Source organism: Lontra canadensis, unplaced genomic scaffold, assembly GCF_010015895.1.
Source record: "Lontra canadensis isolate GAN:19392208 unplaced genomic scaffold, GSC_riverotter_1.0 scaffold107, whole genome shotgun sequence".
NCBI classification, from domain to species: Eukaryota; Metazoa; Chordata; class Mammalia; order Carnivora; family Mustelidae; genus Lontra; species Lontra canadensis.
Window position 1 is genome coordinate 3765239 of NW_022631101.1, and position 17919 is coordinate 3783157.

General features: G+C 51.8%; 1 protein-coding gene across 1 annotated transcript; it reads left to right on the plus strand.

The window, feature by feature from the left end:
• Positions 1-1754: 1754 nt before the first annotated feature.
• Positions 1755-11922, plus strand: LOC116856118 (galactoside 2-alpha-L-fucosyltransferase 2). Its single transcript, XM_032839392.1, has 2 exons — positions 1755-2028; positions 10661-11922. The coding sequence occupies exon 2, from the start codon at positions 10663-10665 to the stop codon at positions 11680-11682; it is 1020 nt and encodes a 339-aa protein (XP_032695283.1). The 5' UTR covers positions 1755-2028; positions 10661-10662; the 3' UTR covers positions 11683-11922.
• Positions 11923-17919: the final 5997 nt, after the last annotated feature.

A 17919-nucleotide genomic window follows, 5' to 3' on the forward strand; every position in this document is an offset into this window, starting at 1 on the left:
TCTGTTGGTGATCTGCGATCAGTGATTACAACTCACTAAGAGCTCAGATGGTGGCCAGCCTTTTCTATCCATAAAGCATTTTCTTTTAAAGATTTTATTTATTTGACAGAGAGAGAGATCACAAGCAGGCAGAGGGACAGGCAGAGAGAGGGGGAAGCAGGCTCCCCACTGAGCAGAGAGCCTGATGTGGGGCTCGATCCCAGGACCCTGAGATCATGACCTGAGCCGAAGACAGAGGCCTAACCCACTGAGCCACTCAGGCGCCCCCATAAAGCATTTTTTAATTAAGGTGAGTAAGTTTTTGTATATATTAAGATTTTATTTATTTATTTGAGAGAGAGAGAGCATGTGAAAGAGAATGAGAAGGGGAGAGTTATGGCAGAGAGGAAGAAGCAGACTCCCCACTGAGGCTGGATCCCAGAATCCCAGGATCATGACCTGAGCCAAAGGCAGCTGCTTGACCAACTGAGCTCCCCAGGCACCCCACGATATTTACTTTACGGTGGTTGTCCAGAACCTGACCCCCAGTATGTCGGAGGTGTGCCCATGCCCCAATCAGAAGCACCGAAGATGAATGGGGGGGAAGAAGGCGAGGGGGGGGGTCTTTACACCGTGGAAATTGGCAAACACTACTTAGCAGGGATTCCCACCACCCCCACCCCCGCCAGCCCAGAGCTGGTTGCTAAGCATTTACCAGCTGCTTGTCCTGCTGAAGGGGTACAAGGCTATCCTCAATCGGGGAGTACTGTCCCGGGTGGGGGGCATTCTGGGCATCTAGGAGGGATTTTTAGTTGTCACAGTGGTTGTCTGATGTTACTGCAGCACTTAGTGACTGAGGATCAACGCTGCTAAAGATGACATAGGACAGACGTGTCCCGCACCCCCGTGACTTTCAGGTATCTGGTCAGACATCCATACAGATTTTTAAAAAATCCGTTTATACATTTCTGAGCCCAAGATCTGCTCTGCATATATTATAAGGCTCCCCTTGCTTCTTCATTTTTTCCTTCTTTTCCTAAAGTCAGGGAAACTGGGTCACGTGGTCCTGTAGACAGTCCCACACTCTGGATTTGGCTCCTGATGCCCTCACGGTGTCCATTCACGGGGCAACTCTATCCTCCTGTTTTCTGGTTTTCTGGAAGCTGGCACTCACCCCGGAGACTTGATCAGATTCGGATTCTTATTTTGCAGCGAAGGCGTGGACTGTGAGATTTACGGAGGGTGCAGCAAGCCTCCTGTCGCCTCACTGAGGGACCGGGAGGGGCTGCTCGACCCTGTTTCAATGTTAGGATTGTTGGGGGGGGGGCGCTCTGGAGGTGCCTGCCTCATTCCTTCCCCGGCAAAATTCCTCCTCGATCTTGGCATTTGATTTTGGCAGCGGTAGACCAGCATAGCCTGGCCCGCCCGATGTACTATTACGGGATTCTGGGTTCCTGAGAATCTTCTCTGAAAGCAGGGAAAGTGAGAAGAGTTGGTATTTGCCAGGTGTTTTCCAAGATTCTGGCCTGCCTGGATCGGAATTCTGGCTTCTCTGACTTCCTAGCTGTGCGACCCTGAGCAAGTTACTTCCCCTGTCTGTGCCTCGGTATCCCCTTCAGTACTGGAGGGTTCCTGAGAGGGTCGACGTCACGGAATTGTGAAGACGGAATGAGGCTGACAGACCACGCAAACGCTCCCGTTGTTGCCGAAATAAATAAAAGCAGGACCCTGACAGGGCTGAGTCTGGAAGAGGCTGACCCATGGGGCCTCAGTCCTCCACCTCCCGAGGGTCTTCCTGGCCTACTTCCCAGCGGTCACGTGGGGAGGGAGGAGGCGGAGCTCCGGGCACACCTGGCTCCCCAAGCCCAGCTCACCCCGCCTCCCTACTGCCCTGGGAGGCCAGGTAGATCCTGGGCGGGGTTTTCCGGACACTAGTGCTGGGAAGGTCAGATTTCCGAGTGAGGACTCGACCTCACGGGTTGAAGCACCCTGATCTGCTCGCAGAGCAGCCACATCGCCGGCTACCCCAATTCCTGCAGCCAGAATCAGGTGAGAGACGGTGCGGGTGGGGGGCTCTCTCCGACCCCCAGCATGCGGGCGAGAGCACGCGCGCGCACGGGGCAGGAGCTGGGACATACTTGAACTCAGGGATTACCCCCTCTGGGATGCGCCCTCCCCTGAGTCTCCAAAAAGAGAGGGTCCATCCCTCACAGCCCAGGCGCCCGCCCCTCCCCCCACCCGCCTCCAGCCCCCCAGCCGCCTCCCCGCTGGCCTACCCTCACCTTCCCTCCTAGCAGATCTGTTACCTGAACCCCCACCCTCCTCCATCACCCTCCACTGTCCTCCATCACCCCCCCACTCTCCCCTCCCCCGCCCCAAGCTGCCAGCTCCCTCCCTCTATCACTCGTTTCCTGGAACCTACCTGAGAATCACTGTGCATACCTGTAGTACTTGATTTCCTGGTCGCTTCTCAGGGTCTGCTCCCCCATCTCCGGGAGGGACGCAGGACCCAACCACAGGACCCAGGGGTCCTCAGAGTCCCCAACTCCCCCCCCTCCCCGCCCACCGTGGCCCCAGGGATCCCTGGCTCCGGAGTCACACCTTCCGTCCCAGTCCTGGGAATCACGGTGGGGGCTTAAAAGTGGTGGCCTCACTTCTGTGTTCCAAGTCCTTCCCCAGAGAAGTGCTTACAGTGTGAATTCCGGGCTGTGGGAAGGACAGGACAAACCAGCAGTGCCCAGAGCGGTAGGGAGGGGACTAAACTGGGTGATCTGGGCTTACCTGGGGGAGAGGCTGGGGAGGGGTAGGGAAGGGCTTTCCGTGCGGGGGGGACCAGACACGCAAATCACAGGGTGTGACCACTGGGCCTTGGGACATGGGACACGGAGTTATTTCTTGGTGGCAACGCCTGGCTGGATGGGGGTGGGAAGCCCGGGGAGGGCGGTGAGTTGAGGAGGGGGCCAGGCTCCAGACGGGGGGAGGACGGAGAGGACTAGGTTCAGCCTGGAACTTGAGACCGAGAGTTTAAAAGAAATTACGGATAGATATTGGTGGCCCCATTTTTCCGAGGGACCTGGAGGCTGGGCTCCTTCTTCAAAGTTGGGGCCCCTCTCTGTTCTCCACTCGGCCTGGGGCAATCGCCCAAGGGATAGCAGCCAGGTGACCCGGATGAAGGAAGGGATCTTGACCCTTCCTCTTTTTTTTTTCTTTTTTTTTCCTTTTTTTTTTTTTTTAAAGACTTTACCTATTTATTTGAGATGGAGCAAGAGGGGGCGAGCACGAGCTAGAGCCGAGGGACCGAGGGAGAGGGAAAAGTAGGCTCCCCACTGAGCAGGGAGTCAGACACGGGGTTCGATTCCAGGACCCCGGGATCAGGACGTGAGCGGAGCTGACTGAGCCCTGCCGGCGCTCCTTGACCCTTCCTCTTGCCCCTCCCTCCTTGGCTGGCCGCAAGTTGCGTGAGCAGGTACTCAGGACCGATAGCGAGGTGCACTTTCTGACTTCCAGGAAGGGGGTGTGGTGGGGAAAGCAGGTTCCTCCCACTTGCCCCAAGCAGCCGGGTTTTCCATTAAGCCTCTCCTAGAGGCTGGCTGGTTGGCTGCTGGCGTTCCCCCAAACTTCCCCACGGGTGTCAGGCGGGCTAGCCGCTCTCCCAGACTCCCTGTGCCCAGCTCTGCGCCCCAGCTCTGGCCTTTCCCCAGCACTGCCCCCCAGGCCCCTCTCTGACTAGTCCCTGAGCCTCACTTTGCCTTTGCTTTCAAATGGGCGTGTTCGCACCACCTACAGGAGTGGGCCATGCCCTTAAGCATCCAGTTCGGATTTCCGAACCCACGTTGAGCTCACACAGCCCTGGAAAGCAATAAGCCCCAAGTTTTAGATGACAACACTGAAAAGTAAAGGCCCTCGGTCAAGGTCATATAGCCAACCAGAGGCTGATGACGGCATTACCCTGAGCTTCTCTCCAGATCTGCCCCCACTCCCAGACACTGGCCTTACTTCACCCTGTAAGCCTCCCTCCCTCCTCTCCCCGCAGCCTCGCTCAAGGACAGGGGGCCAAGGTCTGCAGGTGTTTCCCTTAGGCCCTCAACAGTGGACCCTCCCTCTTCCCGAGGGAGGAAGCAGGAAACCACCAAGGGAGCTGAGAGAGACTCTGTTCTAGAACATTCTGTCTTCCTTTTCAACCGAACAGAGCTAGCCTTCTTGTCTTTCTGTCTGCTGTCAACGTATTTCCAGGGGATATTCAGGGCGAGCTCAGAAATTACGAGGTTTGGGGCGCCTGAGTGGCTCAGTGGGTTGAAACCTCTGCTTTTGGCTCGGGTCATGATTCCAGGGTCTTGGGATTGAGCCCCGCATCGGGCTCTCTGCTCAGCAGGGAGCCTGCTTCCCTTTCTCTCTCTCTGCCTGCTTCTGCCTACTTGTGATCTCTCTCTGTCAAATAAATAAAATCTTAAAAAAAAAAAAAAAGAAATTACGAGGTTTGATTGTGAAGGTTGTCCTTCCAGTATTCATTTCTTTACCTACTTGGTGCCGGGAAATGGATTCAGAAGCAAAAAAAAAAAAAGAGAGAGAGAGAGAGAATTCAAGGCAGGGAGATGTTGGCAGACACTTGAGGCAAGGAAGAAAAGCAACAGATGGAGCACGACTGGGTCCTGACAGGTGGACACAGACCCACATTCCTTCTGCATCCATTTCCTGTGCACCTACTGTGTGTTGAGCCCCATGTCTGGGGACTGGGGGGGACACAGAGGGAATAAAACTGATGCTGTCCCTTCCTTCGCGGAGCTGTGTGTGTGATCAGGAGACTGGGACTGAATGATCCCAACAGGGACTCACTTGGAGATGAAGAATTGGGATAGAACAGGGGCTAGAGCTGGACTGAGTGCGGGCAGGTCCATCCCGCCTGCTTTATTTCTCTGTCCCTCTCTTTCCGTCTCTCGCTCTGTCTCTTCTTGTGGTTTTTCTGTTCTGTCTCTCTCCCTGTCTCCCTCTTTCTCTCTGTGTCTCCATCTCTCTTTGTCTGTCTGTCCTCCTGCTCTCTCTGGCTCTGTGCTTGTCTTCCTCTCAGTCCAGTTCCTTTTCTTTCTCTTTCCCTGTCTCTTTTTCCATCTCTTGCCTCTCTCCTTCCCTCTTTCCTTCCCTCCATCCTTCTGCCCTCCCACAAGCATTTCCCTTGGTGCTTGTTGTCCCACGTCCCGTGCTTGGCAAATTCGGAACTAGACAGAGGAGCCAGGTCGACTCCTTGCCCTTCGAAGGCTCACAATCTAGTTGGCAAAAGGAAGAGAGAAACACCCAGAACAAGTGGGAAGAAGGCACGAGGCCACTCCGCAGGGAGCACTCCCTCCTCCTACCCAGACTGGCCCATCTTTCTCCAGCTTCCTCCTGCCTCCCAGCCTCCAGACAGTTCCTTCTACCCAGAGTCAGGGTGGGGTCATGAGGAGTCGTGCTGGGACCCAGACAGGAATGTAAGTGCAGGTGGCCTCGAGGAAACAGGAACCAGGAAGCCATCAGGGGCTCAGTCATACTTTCCATTTTTCCCTCAGGACCCTCTTTTTATTCTCAGGTCGAATCCCCTGTGCTCATGGATTTCTCTGGCCCTTAGTAAGGCATCTTACTTAGTATGGCTGCGCGTGGGTCCTAATAGGCCGGTTGGCCGCCAGCCCCACCGCCAGCCAGCCACCTTCTCTCTGCTTCCGACTTCAGATTCCCAAGGGGGAGAATCTGCTTGACACAGATGGGTCTCTTGAGCCGTCCCCCAAGCCCACACATCATGAGCTGGCAGTAAAGAGGCCCACAGATCACACGGTATACCATGGGCTGTGTTTTAGTTTTGCTTTTATTTATTTATTTTTTAAGATTTTATTTACTGATTTGAGAGAGAGAGGGAATGAGAGCAAGCAAGCATGAGAGGGAGGAGGTCAGATGGAGAAGCAGACCCCTTGCTGAGCAGGGACCCCCCCCCTCCCATGCGGAACTTGATCCTGGGGCTCCAGGATCATGACCTGAGCAGAAGGCAGTTGCTCAGCCAACTGAGCGCCCTGTTTTAGTTTTTTTATAAAGACACTGGTCATGTTGAATTAGCGTCAACCTTAAGATGACCTCGTTTTAACTTGGTCACTTCTCTGAAGACCCCTGTCCCCAGATAAAGTCTATCCTACAGTATCAGGAGTTAGCCTTCAACTGGGTGCCTGGGTGGCTTAGTTGTTAAGTGTCTGCCTTCAGCTCAGGTCATGATCCCAGCGTCCTGGGATCGAGCCCCACATCAGGCTCCCTGCTTGGCCCGAGGAAGTCTGCTTCTTCTCCCACTCCCCCTGCTTGTGTTCCCTCTCTCTCTGTGTGTCTCTCTGTCAAATAAATAAATGAAATCTTTTTTAAAAGATTTTTAAATCTTTAAAGATTTAAGAAATCTTTAAAAAAAGATTTCATTTATTTATTTACTTGATAGAGAGAGAGAGAGATCACAAGTAGTCAAGAGGCAGGCAGAGAGAGAGGGAGAAGCAGGCTCCCCACTGAGCAGAGAGCCCGATGCGGGGCTCGATCCCAGGACCCTGAGATCATGACCTGAGCCAAAGGCAGAGGCTTAAGCCACTGAGCCACCCAGGCACCTCAATAATAAAGTCTTTTAAAAAAAAAGGAGTTAGCATCAATATACCTACTGCAGAAAGACACAATCCAACACACAATGCACACAAGGTCTGTGGGTTGGGGAAGCAACAATGTAGTTCCTTGATACAGTCTATGCTTTGGTTGCTGTCATACATATGCTTTATCTCAGATCCTCATCCCCATAAAAAAAAAAAAAATCGGACATTCCTCAGGGTAAGGACAACCGCACATACTCACCCACTCCTCTGAGGGACAGTCGCCAAAGTCAGCTTAGTCCACCATGTCTACACCTGGTGGTGCGGGGCTACCCTGGCTGGTCCCAGAACTCACCAACCTCGGAGTGAAATTCATTCCTCTTGTAGGTTCCCAGCTCATCCATCCTCCACATGTGACTCCTCCAAATTCTGGGACCTAAATGCTAGATTTGACCATGACCATGACCAGTGTGAAAATGGTGCCTGGCCCAGAGCCCCCACAAAACAGCGCTGTTTGCTTTGTACATGAGGATCTCAAAAGGTATTGGTTTTGTCCTCAGGCCAGGTGGTTTGAATCCTCAGAAAGGTGGAGTTACTTGTCCAGAATCCCACAGCTAACGAGGGTGGAAGCCTGCAGTCAGTAGCCTGTGACCAGAGCGTGTGCCGGTAGCTGCAGATTTATGGGTCCTTGTGGTCCCTGAGCAAAGCGTGTTCCGTGTTGGGCTTAGGGAGCGGAAGCTTCACTTCTGGTGGCCATGAGGAAGGGGGCCTGATCTGGAACTTTGACCAAGAAGACAGAATCCTGAGCATCAGCTCGGTTGTGAAGTGAACTTTATTCAGCAAATCCAGCCTCTCTGGCTCTTTACATTCAAGATGAATGGGGCAAGAGGAGGTTGTACCACCCAGGAGTTCACTTGGGGTTAAACTCAACATCCGATGATGACCCAAGGGGCCCAGACCCCACCTGAGTTGGTTTAACTCAAACCCAGGCATCTAGTGGACAAACCGGAGTTTCTTCTGGAAAGATAATGCAGAGCACCTGGGTGGCTCGGTGAAGTGTCTGCCTTGGGCTCAGGTCATGATCTTGGGGTCCTGGGATGGAGCCCCATGTCAGGTTCCCAGCTCAGTGGGGAGCCTGCTTCTCCTCTCCTCCCTGCTCATGCTCTCTACGGCTATCTCTCTCTCTTTCTCTCAAATAAATAAAATCTTAGAGAAAGAAAGATAATGCATGTGATCTTAATGTGTGATGATGGTAGCAATGAGTTAGAAACAGGGATATTGCTATATGAGGTCCCGTGCCAACTTTCATTGGCTATAATCATTAAGGACCACACCTGCACAGGTTCTGAAGGCTTCCCAGGTTGAACCAGGTCACGCCTGCTTGATTTAGCCCCACTCTTCTCTTCTTAATGGCCACTTGAGTCAATACTTTGACCAGGAACCCAAGCCCTGGACCACGATAACCAGAAACCTTTCATCTTGAATCTACCTTTGCGCACGGCCTCCAGGATATGCTTTGATTAAACCCTGCTCATGAGGAAGAGTTTAAAAAAAAATGATTGGGAAGCTCTCGTGCACAGAGAAGGAAGAGGGAAGCCTTTGGAAGAGCTAGGGAAGCAGAAGGGTCTCATTCTTCTGATTCTTCCCACATCTCCCCATTCCCATTTTTCCAGTTCCACGGTTGATCAGTGGCCAAACCTGGACTTTTGACTGTGGCAACATGGTACAAGTGTTGTCCCAGCCTTGCCTGTGGAATGACAAAGCCCATTGGTCATTCCTGGATGCAGTCTTTAATGAAGTGTTAACTGTAGTCATCCTAAGTCATCTTGCTTGTTCCACTTGTCCTGACCTGCTTCTGGCCACGTAATGGGGAGTCAGCACCAACTCATTCCCTGCTTTCTTCCACTTTCAACTGTTTGGATTATGCTCAACAACGATATCTTCAAACCCCTATCCTTTGGGGGCCTTTACTTTGTTTCAGGGAGTCCCAGAAAGGAGCTTCATTAACAGCTTTGCTCTACAGATCGCTGGTCCAACTCGTATGGCCTGGATGGAGAATTCTCAATGCCCCCTACCTCCTTTGATACTACGGTAAATCCCATGTGTTCTCAAAAGGTCCATGCAGTGCAACCACCCCACTCCTGGAACTGATTTCCGTTACAACCAGAGTTGAAAAGAACAGGCTGTATAAGTATATACAGGCGATTTTCTCTGGGTTTTCTTGGCCAGTTCTCTTTATGTCTCTGCACATCCCTTCAGGTGTCCTCCCATTACTGGCTGCCTCTGCTTCAGCCTGCGTCTGACTTGTCCCAGCCACTCTAGCCTCGCCTCTCTCAGCATCACCTGCTGTGGTCTCCTACAATGGTATTTGGTCTTTGTCCCTAGTTCTGGCACATGGCTCCTGAAACCCTTGGCATTTCCTGAGTGATAGGCTGATAGGAGTGTCTTCTGCTTTGATGAGGTGACTCTTCTCAGGGCCCTAGGTAGCTTCAGGGTCTGGTCACCAGAAAGACCAAGCTTGAAGAGATTCGAACTTCTGTCTCCAGCCCCCAACCTCTGGGGAGGGGAGAAGGACTGAAGATTAAGTTAATCACCAGTGACTGATGATTTAATCAAGCATGTCTACATAATGAAACCTCTATAAAAGCCCTAAATGGGTTCTGGAGAGCCTTTGAGTTGGCAAACACAGCCATGAGCCAGGCAGGTGGTCCAGGGAGATAGAATCTCCCTCTGGATCTTACCTACGTACTACTTTTGGTTATTCATCTGTCTCCTTTTTTTTTTTTTTTAAGATTTTATCTATTTATTTGTCAGAGTGAGCACAGGCAGACAGAGTGGCAGGCAGAGGCAGACGGAGAAGCAGGCTCCCACTGAGCAAGGAGCCCGATGTGGGACTCGATCCCAGGATGCTGGGATCATGACCTGAGTGGAAGGCAGCGGCTTAACCAACTGAGCCACCCAGGCGTCCCTCATCTGTCTCCTTTATCATAAACTGGTAAACATAAGTAAAATGCCTTTCTGAGTTCTGCCAGCCATTCTAGGAGACTATCAAACCTAAGGAGGGGGTCAGTTTATAACCTACCAGTCAAAAGAAGCATGAATGACTCAGGACTTACAGTGGGTGTATGAAGTGGGACTGAAGTCTTCAACCTCTCGGATCTGATACTAAGTCAGGTAGACAATGCCAAAATCAAATTGAATTGTTGAATTCAACTGGGTGTCGGACACCCCGGGGAGAAGAAAACCAACTTCACCTGCCAGTTGCCTTCTGACCTTTCAGTAAAAAATATTCGAGAGAGAATTGACCAACTCATCTTTTAGAGCCGGCCTACAACCTGTCGTGACCAGTAAATGGCAAAGCCACCGTGGAACCCAGTGTTCATCTTGTGCTCAGGTTGGCTGTGGCTGGGAGGGTAGGCAAGCCACGTGGTTGAATTCAGGATGGGTTGGGCCATTTCCCTTCAAGGGAAATATAGGTATGCAGGGCATGCAAAGATGGACCTCTCTAGGAACCGGATCCCCAGTAAATAGTAGGAAGAAGGGTACTCCCTATCTGTAGACACCCATGTATGTATATTCAGGCTGTAAATATCCACATTCAAACATACAAGGTATATATACATAATGTGTGTGCATGTGTGTGTATATATGTCCACACTATTATATAGAGTACACACCCATGTATGTACATGAGATAGACACTTTGCTACGAAACAACGTACACATATCCGTTAAATGTATGCAAATGCACACCCACCCACATATGTATACACCCGTATGCACGTGCACACACGCTCTTGCAATGCACGCGCCGTATGTGAATACACACGGTGTAGTCAGATCCTGTAAACAGGAGCATATGAACTGCATGTAAACACACTCCCATCCCACCCTCTGGAGACCCACCTCCATACACGCACCTGAGTGTTCACGCCCCTGGATACACACACACAGCAAAGCCATCTGCACACACACGCACACAGTGTCTGCACACACAGCTGCCCTTGCACATTCGTGAACCCCACTAGGGCCTCCAAACATCCCCCCCCACCTCCCCTACCCTCTCCCCCAGCTAACATTCCTTGCTCTCCCTTCCCTGACAGCCATGCTCAGCAGTCAGGCACCTTTCTTCTTCCCCATGGCCCACTTCGTCCTCTTTGTCTTCACGGCTTCCACCATATTTCACATTCACCAAAGGCTAGCGAAGATTCGCCCCACGTGGGACATCGAGACCCTGGTTTTGGCGACGGAAAGTCCCACGGGCCAGCTGCCCCGGGGCATGTGGACCATCAATGCCATCGGCCGCCTGGGGAACCAGATGGGCGAGTACGCCACCCTGTACGCCCTGGCCAAGATGAACGGGCGGCCGGCCTTCATCCCGGCCCAGATGCACAGCACGCTGGCCCCCATCTTCCGGATCAGCCTCCCGGTCCTGCACGGCAGCACGGCCGGCCGCATCCCCTGGCAGAACTACCACCTGAACGACTGGATGGAGGAGCGCTACCGCCACATCCCCGGGGAGTACGTGCGCCTCACCGGCTACCCCTGCTCCTGGACCTTCTACCACCACCTGCGAGACGAGATCCTGCGGGAGTTCACCTTGCACGACCACGTGCGGGAGGACGCCCAGAAGTTTCTAAGGGGCCTGCAGGTGAATGGGAGACAGCCAAGCACCTTTGTGGGCGTCCATGTGCGCCGGGGGGACTACGTGCAAGTCATGCCGCGGGTGTGGAAGGGCGTGGTCGCCGACCGGCGGTACCTGGAGCAGGCCCTGGCCTGGTTCAGGGCCCGCTACGACTCCCCCATCTTTGTGGTCTCCAGCAATGGCATGACCTGGTGTCGGGAGAACATCAACGCCTCCCGGGGGGACGTGGTGTTCGCGGGCAATGGCATTGAGAACTCCCCTGCCAAGGACTTTGCGCTGCTCACGCAGTGTAACCACACCATCATGACCATTGGGACATTTGGAATCTGGGCCGCCTACCTCGCAGGGGGCGAGACCATCTACCTAGCCAATTACACCCTGCCGGACTCCCCCTTCCTCAAACTCTTTAAGCCAGAGGCAGCCTTCCTGCCCGAGTGGATTGGGATCGATGCAGACCTCTCGCCACTACTCAAGCACTGATATTAGGTGGCCCTTGGCCCCTCCTCCTTTGCTGGCTCCAAGAGCAGATCCCCAAGGCACAGGGAACATATTGTTACGTGTACCAGGACACTTCCTTCCTGCATCAGAAGTCACTGACTTGCTGAAATAACCTATTTGTGTGTCCTCTACAACAGGACCCAAAGTTGGGGCATCTCTGGGGTTAGTTAAGTCAGCAGCGCAGCAGTGTCATCGGCGACCCCTGTTCCATCTATCATGTTCAACTGCCGTCACCTCCTCTCAGACTGGCTCCCTCATAGTCCCAAAAGGGCTGCCACATAGCCGGGTATCACATACAGACAGCCTCGTCATGAGGCAGCAAAAAGAGCTTCATTCTTGGGACCCTTTTGAAGAATGAGAGAAAAATTCCAAAGCCCTCCAGCAATTTCTACCCTGCCCTCCCAGCCCCCGCACATCTCATTGACCGGAAGTGTGTTAAGTGCCCACCTGACCCATTAGAGGGCAAAGTGAAGAAGACCCTGGGATTGGTTTAGCTTCAGATCAATAAATCTTTGCTCCCTCCAGCTGGGGAGTTGATCCGCCTCCTCTGGAAGACATGGAGGCTTGCAGAAAGAGAACAGGTGCTCCTAACGAGGAAGAAGGCGCAACACAAAACAGAGAATCCCTGAATTGTGTGCGTTGTTCGCTACACAAAGGCATTTGGCCAAGGGGGTTGATGGAGCTCTAGGAGACTCAACAGCCTACTCTCCAAGCCACGTGTCCCTGGGACCATGTCCACCCAGAGGGATCACTGTTTTCTAGTTTGTCTGCCCGGACCTGGGACCTTTTCCCCAGTTTTCCCAAGAGTGCTGCCCTACTGGCCAGTAGCTGGTGCACTTCTAAGACCTCCTGCCGCAATTCTGCAACCCTGGCTTCCTAGGGCTTAGGATGATTCCTGGTGAGAACTCAGAGCCCAGCAGGGTTCAGTGAACTTAAAGAGTCTGTTCTTTTTAATTGTCTGTGGTGGTGCATCTAACAGCATCCCTGCTAGCAAAGGTTGGATTAACAAAACATAGTGGCTTGAAGTGACAGCAATTTAGGATTTCCCACAATCTGGTGGGTCAGCGGGGGGCTCTCTCCTCCGTGCGGTGTTGGCGGAGGCCTCATGCCGCTGCGTTTTTGTGGAGTACAGTTCCCCTCAGTCGTCAACATCATGAAAGCAGCCCCCATGCTATGAGGACGCCCAGCCCCACTCTGGGGCCACGGGTGGGTGCTCCAATCAGCAGTCTTAGCTGAGGTCAACTTCCGAGTTCAGGGTGGGCATCAGATGTGCTGCCACGCGTCGTTCAAGTCAGCCTAGCAACCAGCTGAGGCTCCTGACAATGTGTCGCAGAGAGCAGCCCTATCTCAATTCCTGATTCACAGAGTCTGTGAGCATAACAGTACAATTGTTCAATGCTGTGAAGTTTTGGAGTCATTTGTGATATAGCCAGAGAGAAATTAAATCAATGATTCTCTTTATCTGCAGACACTTTTGTGACTTGGGCATGATCTAGGCAAAACTTGAATGTCCCCACCTGACTTGAGATCCCGCGTGCAAAGGCCCTGTGGCAGGGGGAATCTAGTTATACATGAGAGCAGAACCAGGCCAGTGTGGCTGGAACACACGGAGACAAAGAGCTGGGAGAGAAGTTATCAGGGTCGACCGTGAAAGGCCTTGTGGACCATGGCAAGGACTTTGGGTTTTATTCTAAGACCAAGGGGAAGCCATCAGAGGGTGCTTATCAGGGGAGTAACACAATCTGATTTGCTGTGTGGAGGAAGGGCTGTAGGGGTGAGAGAGGGGTGAAGACCAGGGAGAAGGCTACTGTGACAGTCCTAGCAAAAAGTAGTGGTGGGCCAAGGAGGTCTCATTTCAAGGGCTCAGCAGATACTCCTAGTGTCTCTGCCAGTCTGACAATCTTGAAAGATCTTGATGCCTCAATCAGAATGCTGTTTGAGTCAAGCATTCACCATGGGCCAATGACCTGAGGCCGTGCGGAGTTGGTTTGAAAGGAAGGTAATTAAAGAATATTAGGACTGGGGGATGGGTGGGGGGCTCAGTTCTGCCTTCTGCTCCGGTCATGATCTCAGGGTCCTGGGATCAAGCCCCACATCGGGTTCTCTGCTTGGCAGGGACTCTGCTTCTCCTTCTCCCTCTGTGCTCACGCTCTCTCTCAAATAAATAATCAATTAATTAAGAAAAAAACTAAATAAAAATGTAAGAAGGAACATAAGGATTGGGAAGATGCTCTGAAATTGAGCATATGGGAGAAAAAAAGTTTGCCACTCGTGTTTCAGTGGCTGAAGCAAGTCAAGCGGTCACACCCAATGTCAAGAACGACCCATCCTCCTACCGCAGAATATTTGCGCTCTGACGGCCACCTCACATCTTGCAGGCCCCACAGTCTCTCCACATGGTTCTCTTGGAGCCCTTTCCTTTTGGCTTAGTACCCACAGAATGGTGCCACAGTACCCGTTGTGCTGATAGGTCTCTGCCTCAGTAACTCTATTTAACTCATTCAAATTTCCGGTCCGAATTTAGATTTTCTATTTATTTTTTTATTTTATTTTTTTTAAGTAGGCTCCATGCCCAATATGAACTCATGAACTCATGACCCCGAGAACAAGGGTCAATGTTGTACCCACTGAGCCAGTCAGGTGCCCCCCATGGGATTTTATACATCTGGAATGGGGTGATGCTTGCTGGACCAGGGTTTGCTATTTCAAAAATAAATAAATCCTTAATTATTTTGTCTATACATTTGGCATTCTCTCTTTTAATGTACATTTTAAATGTATTGGGGGACACATATTCATGGTCCTCGGTTAAAACAACATCATGATTGGCAGTCATTTCCAAAGATGGTCATGACACCATCTCCCCGTAACTCTAACCACCCAGAGCTTCCCCCGCCCATCCCCGTCTCAGTAAGTGGCACTACCCATTCACTTCCACTAAAAACTTAACTCACTCTAGATTCTTGCTCTTACATTCCATCCACCGGCAAGTTCTGCTGGCTTTCCCTTCAAAATATATCCTGAATTGGACCTTTCCTTCCTCTACCATCACCACTCTATCCAAGTCACCACCACCTTTGCCTGGACACCTACAAAAGTCTCTTTCAAAGCATACTAAGGGGTTCCTGGCTGGCTCAGTTGGTAGCGCGTGCAACTCTTGATCTTGGGGTCATGAGTTCAAGCCTACTTAAAAAATAAAAAGTGTGTGTGTGTGTGTGTGTGTGTGTGTGTGTGTAATTCTGTATCACGGTGCCAAGAAAGCTACGATGTGAAGACTATATTGAAGATATGCCTTGAAGAATGGGTTTGATTTTCACTACCAGCAAGCAATGATGGTGGACCAGTGAGGTCATGGTGGAAGTGAGGCGAAGAGACCCATGAGATGACCAGATTTCCAAATTCACCATAAAGCTAAAGTTATCTTGACAAAGTTGTACTGGCATAAAAGATAGACAGATCGGGGCTCCTGGGTGGCTCCGTGGGTTAAAGCCTCTGCCTTCTGCTCAGGTCATGATCCCAGAGTCCTGGGATTGAGTCCTGCATCGGGCTTTCTGCTAGGCAGGGAGCCTGCTTCCTGCTCCCTCTCTCTCTCTCCCTCTCTGCCTACTTGTGATCTCTCTCTGTCAAATAAATTTAAAATCCTTAAATAAATAAATAAATAAATAAATAAAATCTTAAAAAAAAAAGAGGGGCACCTGGGTGGCTTAGCAGGTTAAGCCTCTGCCTTCGGCCCAGGTCATGATCTCAGGGTCCTGGGATCGAGCCCACATCAGGCTCTCTGCTCAGCGGGGAGCCTGCTTCCCCCTCTCTCTCTGCCTGCCTCTCTGCCTACTTGTGATCTCTGCCAAATGAATAAATAAAAGCTTTAAAGAAAAAAAAAAAAAAAAGAACCCGAGGCTGGTTTGTCTGCTTAGAGCTGCCCCTGTTAGGAACTGAATTTTGCCTCCCAGAAGGGATTATGTTGAAGGCCTGAGCCCCAGGACCTGTCAATGCAACTTATTCAGAAATAGGGTTTTTTAAAATGTAGTCAAGATCATTAGGGGGGCCCTAATCCAATAGGTCTGTGTCCTTTTTAATTTTTTTTTAAGATTTTATTTATTAGAGCAGAGCAAGAGAGCACAAGCAGGGGGAATAGCAGAGGGAGAGGGAGAAGCAGGCTCCCCACTGAGTGGGGAGCCCGATGTGTCTAGACACCCAGGCATGTCTAACATCACATATCTGAGATTCATTCACGTTCTCACAAGTTTCAATCATTCATCACCTTTTCACAGGCTTTTGATCTGTTCCTCCATTCGGTGGATACTTGGGTTATTTCCAGTTTGGGGCTATACTCTCATGAACATTGGCCCATATATCTTTGTGTAGGCATGTTATTATATCTCTTGGGAAAATACATAGGAGTGAGGTCTTCTATGAGGGCACAGAGGAGAATGGGCTTTTCTGGGGTCCCCCACCAGGCAGGGGCTGGGCTCAAAGTCTGAACGCAGGATTGGCCCCAAATTTGGTTTCCAGATCCCAAGGGGAGGAGAGAGGCCTGTCCCCCCCCCAGGGAGTGCAGGCTCAAGACTCCCATTTGCCTATTTTCCCCCCAGTTTAGCCACCTGCTCCGTCCCTACCCTGGCTCTGGGGTCCTCACCACCAGGCTGTCTGGGGTCTGGAAGTCCCCTATCACCCACCCCAAGGGATAAACAAGACTTGAGGTTCAGAAGAGGTAACAGCCCAACAGACTGGGGATGAAAAAGGGGACGACATCAAGGCAGGTGAAGCCTCGTGCATGGCCCCCGTGGGGGCAGCCATGTGATAGAGGAATGGAAGGCAATCCACCCCAGGGGGGCGGTGACAACGGCTGACGCCTCATGAGGGTGTCCCACGCCAGGTGCGGTTCTAAGCGCTCTGCACACATGAACTCATTCAATCCTCAGCCGACCGCGTGGAGAAGGTACTATTGCTCTTGTCCCCATTATCAAGATGAGAAAACTAAGGCCCAGGGAGGTTAAATGGGTCACCCTAGGCCATGGAGCGTGATGGAGAGATGCGTCCACCCAGCTCCATCTGGACCAGGAGAGGAGACTCTCGGTTGCCATGCCACCAGCCCCTGTGTCATCTGTCCCTGGGGGTGTTTCCCCCAGGGAAATTCACACTCTGTAATGGGGCTGCACTCAATGATGGTGGATGGGGGATTGTCTTGGGGTGTCTGGTGGAGTTGGATGCTAGGGGGGATGACACCCTGGAGGTGCAGAGAGGGAAAATAATGGAATGGAAATCAGCGACTGGGAGCAGCAGCAGAGCGGGGTGCATGGTAACATAGACTGAGGAGGAAGGGAAAGACAGGGGTGGAGGGAGAAATGGGGAGGGGCAGGGGAGGAAGAGAAATAGAAAAATGAGTATATTCTCCAGTCTCCTCAACGTGTCCTTCTGGAGATTATGTCTGTAAGACAAATGGGTAGGGGCTCCTGGGTGGCTCAGTGGGTTAAGCGGCTGCTTTTGGCTGGGGTCGTGATCCTGCAGTTCTGGGATTGAACCCCACGTTGGGCTCCCTGCTCGATGGGGAGCCTGCTTCTCCCTCTCCTTCTATGCTCGCTCTCTCTCTCTCAAGTAAATAAATACAATCTTAAAAAAAAAAAAAAAAGAGGGGCGCCTGGGTGGCTCAGTGGGTTAAGCTGCTGCCTTCGGCTTGGGTCATGATCTCAGGGTCCTGGGATCGAGTCCCGCATCAGGCTCTCTGCTCAGCAGGGAGCCTGGTTCCCTCTCTCTCTCTCTCTCTCTCTCTGCCTGCCTCTCCGTCTACTTGTGATCTCTCTCTGTCAAATAAATAAAATCTTTAAAAAAATAAAAAATGATAAAAAAGAAAGGAAATTGATAATTTTGGTCATTTTTCAAATATATTCTTGGTCTTTTTCATGTGTCCACTGAGCTCATGGGACGGCAATGTGGTGCTCCCCATCTTCCTGTGTCCCCCTTCGGTCCAACCCTGGGGTGTAGTGCAGTCCTCTCCCCGGGGCACCAGAAGGAGCAACCAGAATGTGTGAAGGGTTGGGTGACTGGTGGTGGGGAGTATAGAGGCCACGTCCTTTCCAGCGCTGGCTTCAAACATGTACCCTGTACCCAAGCCTGTGCACATCTTTCAAATCTCCCCCTACTGGAAAATTCCTTAGCCACCACCCCTTGCCCCGACTCCCTCTGGAGCTGCCCTCCTCCCCTGGACACAGGAGACAGGGG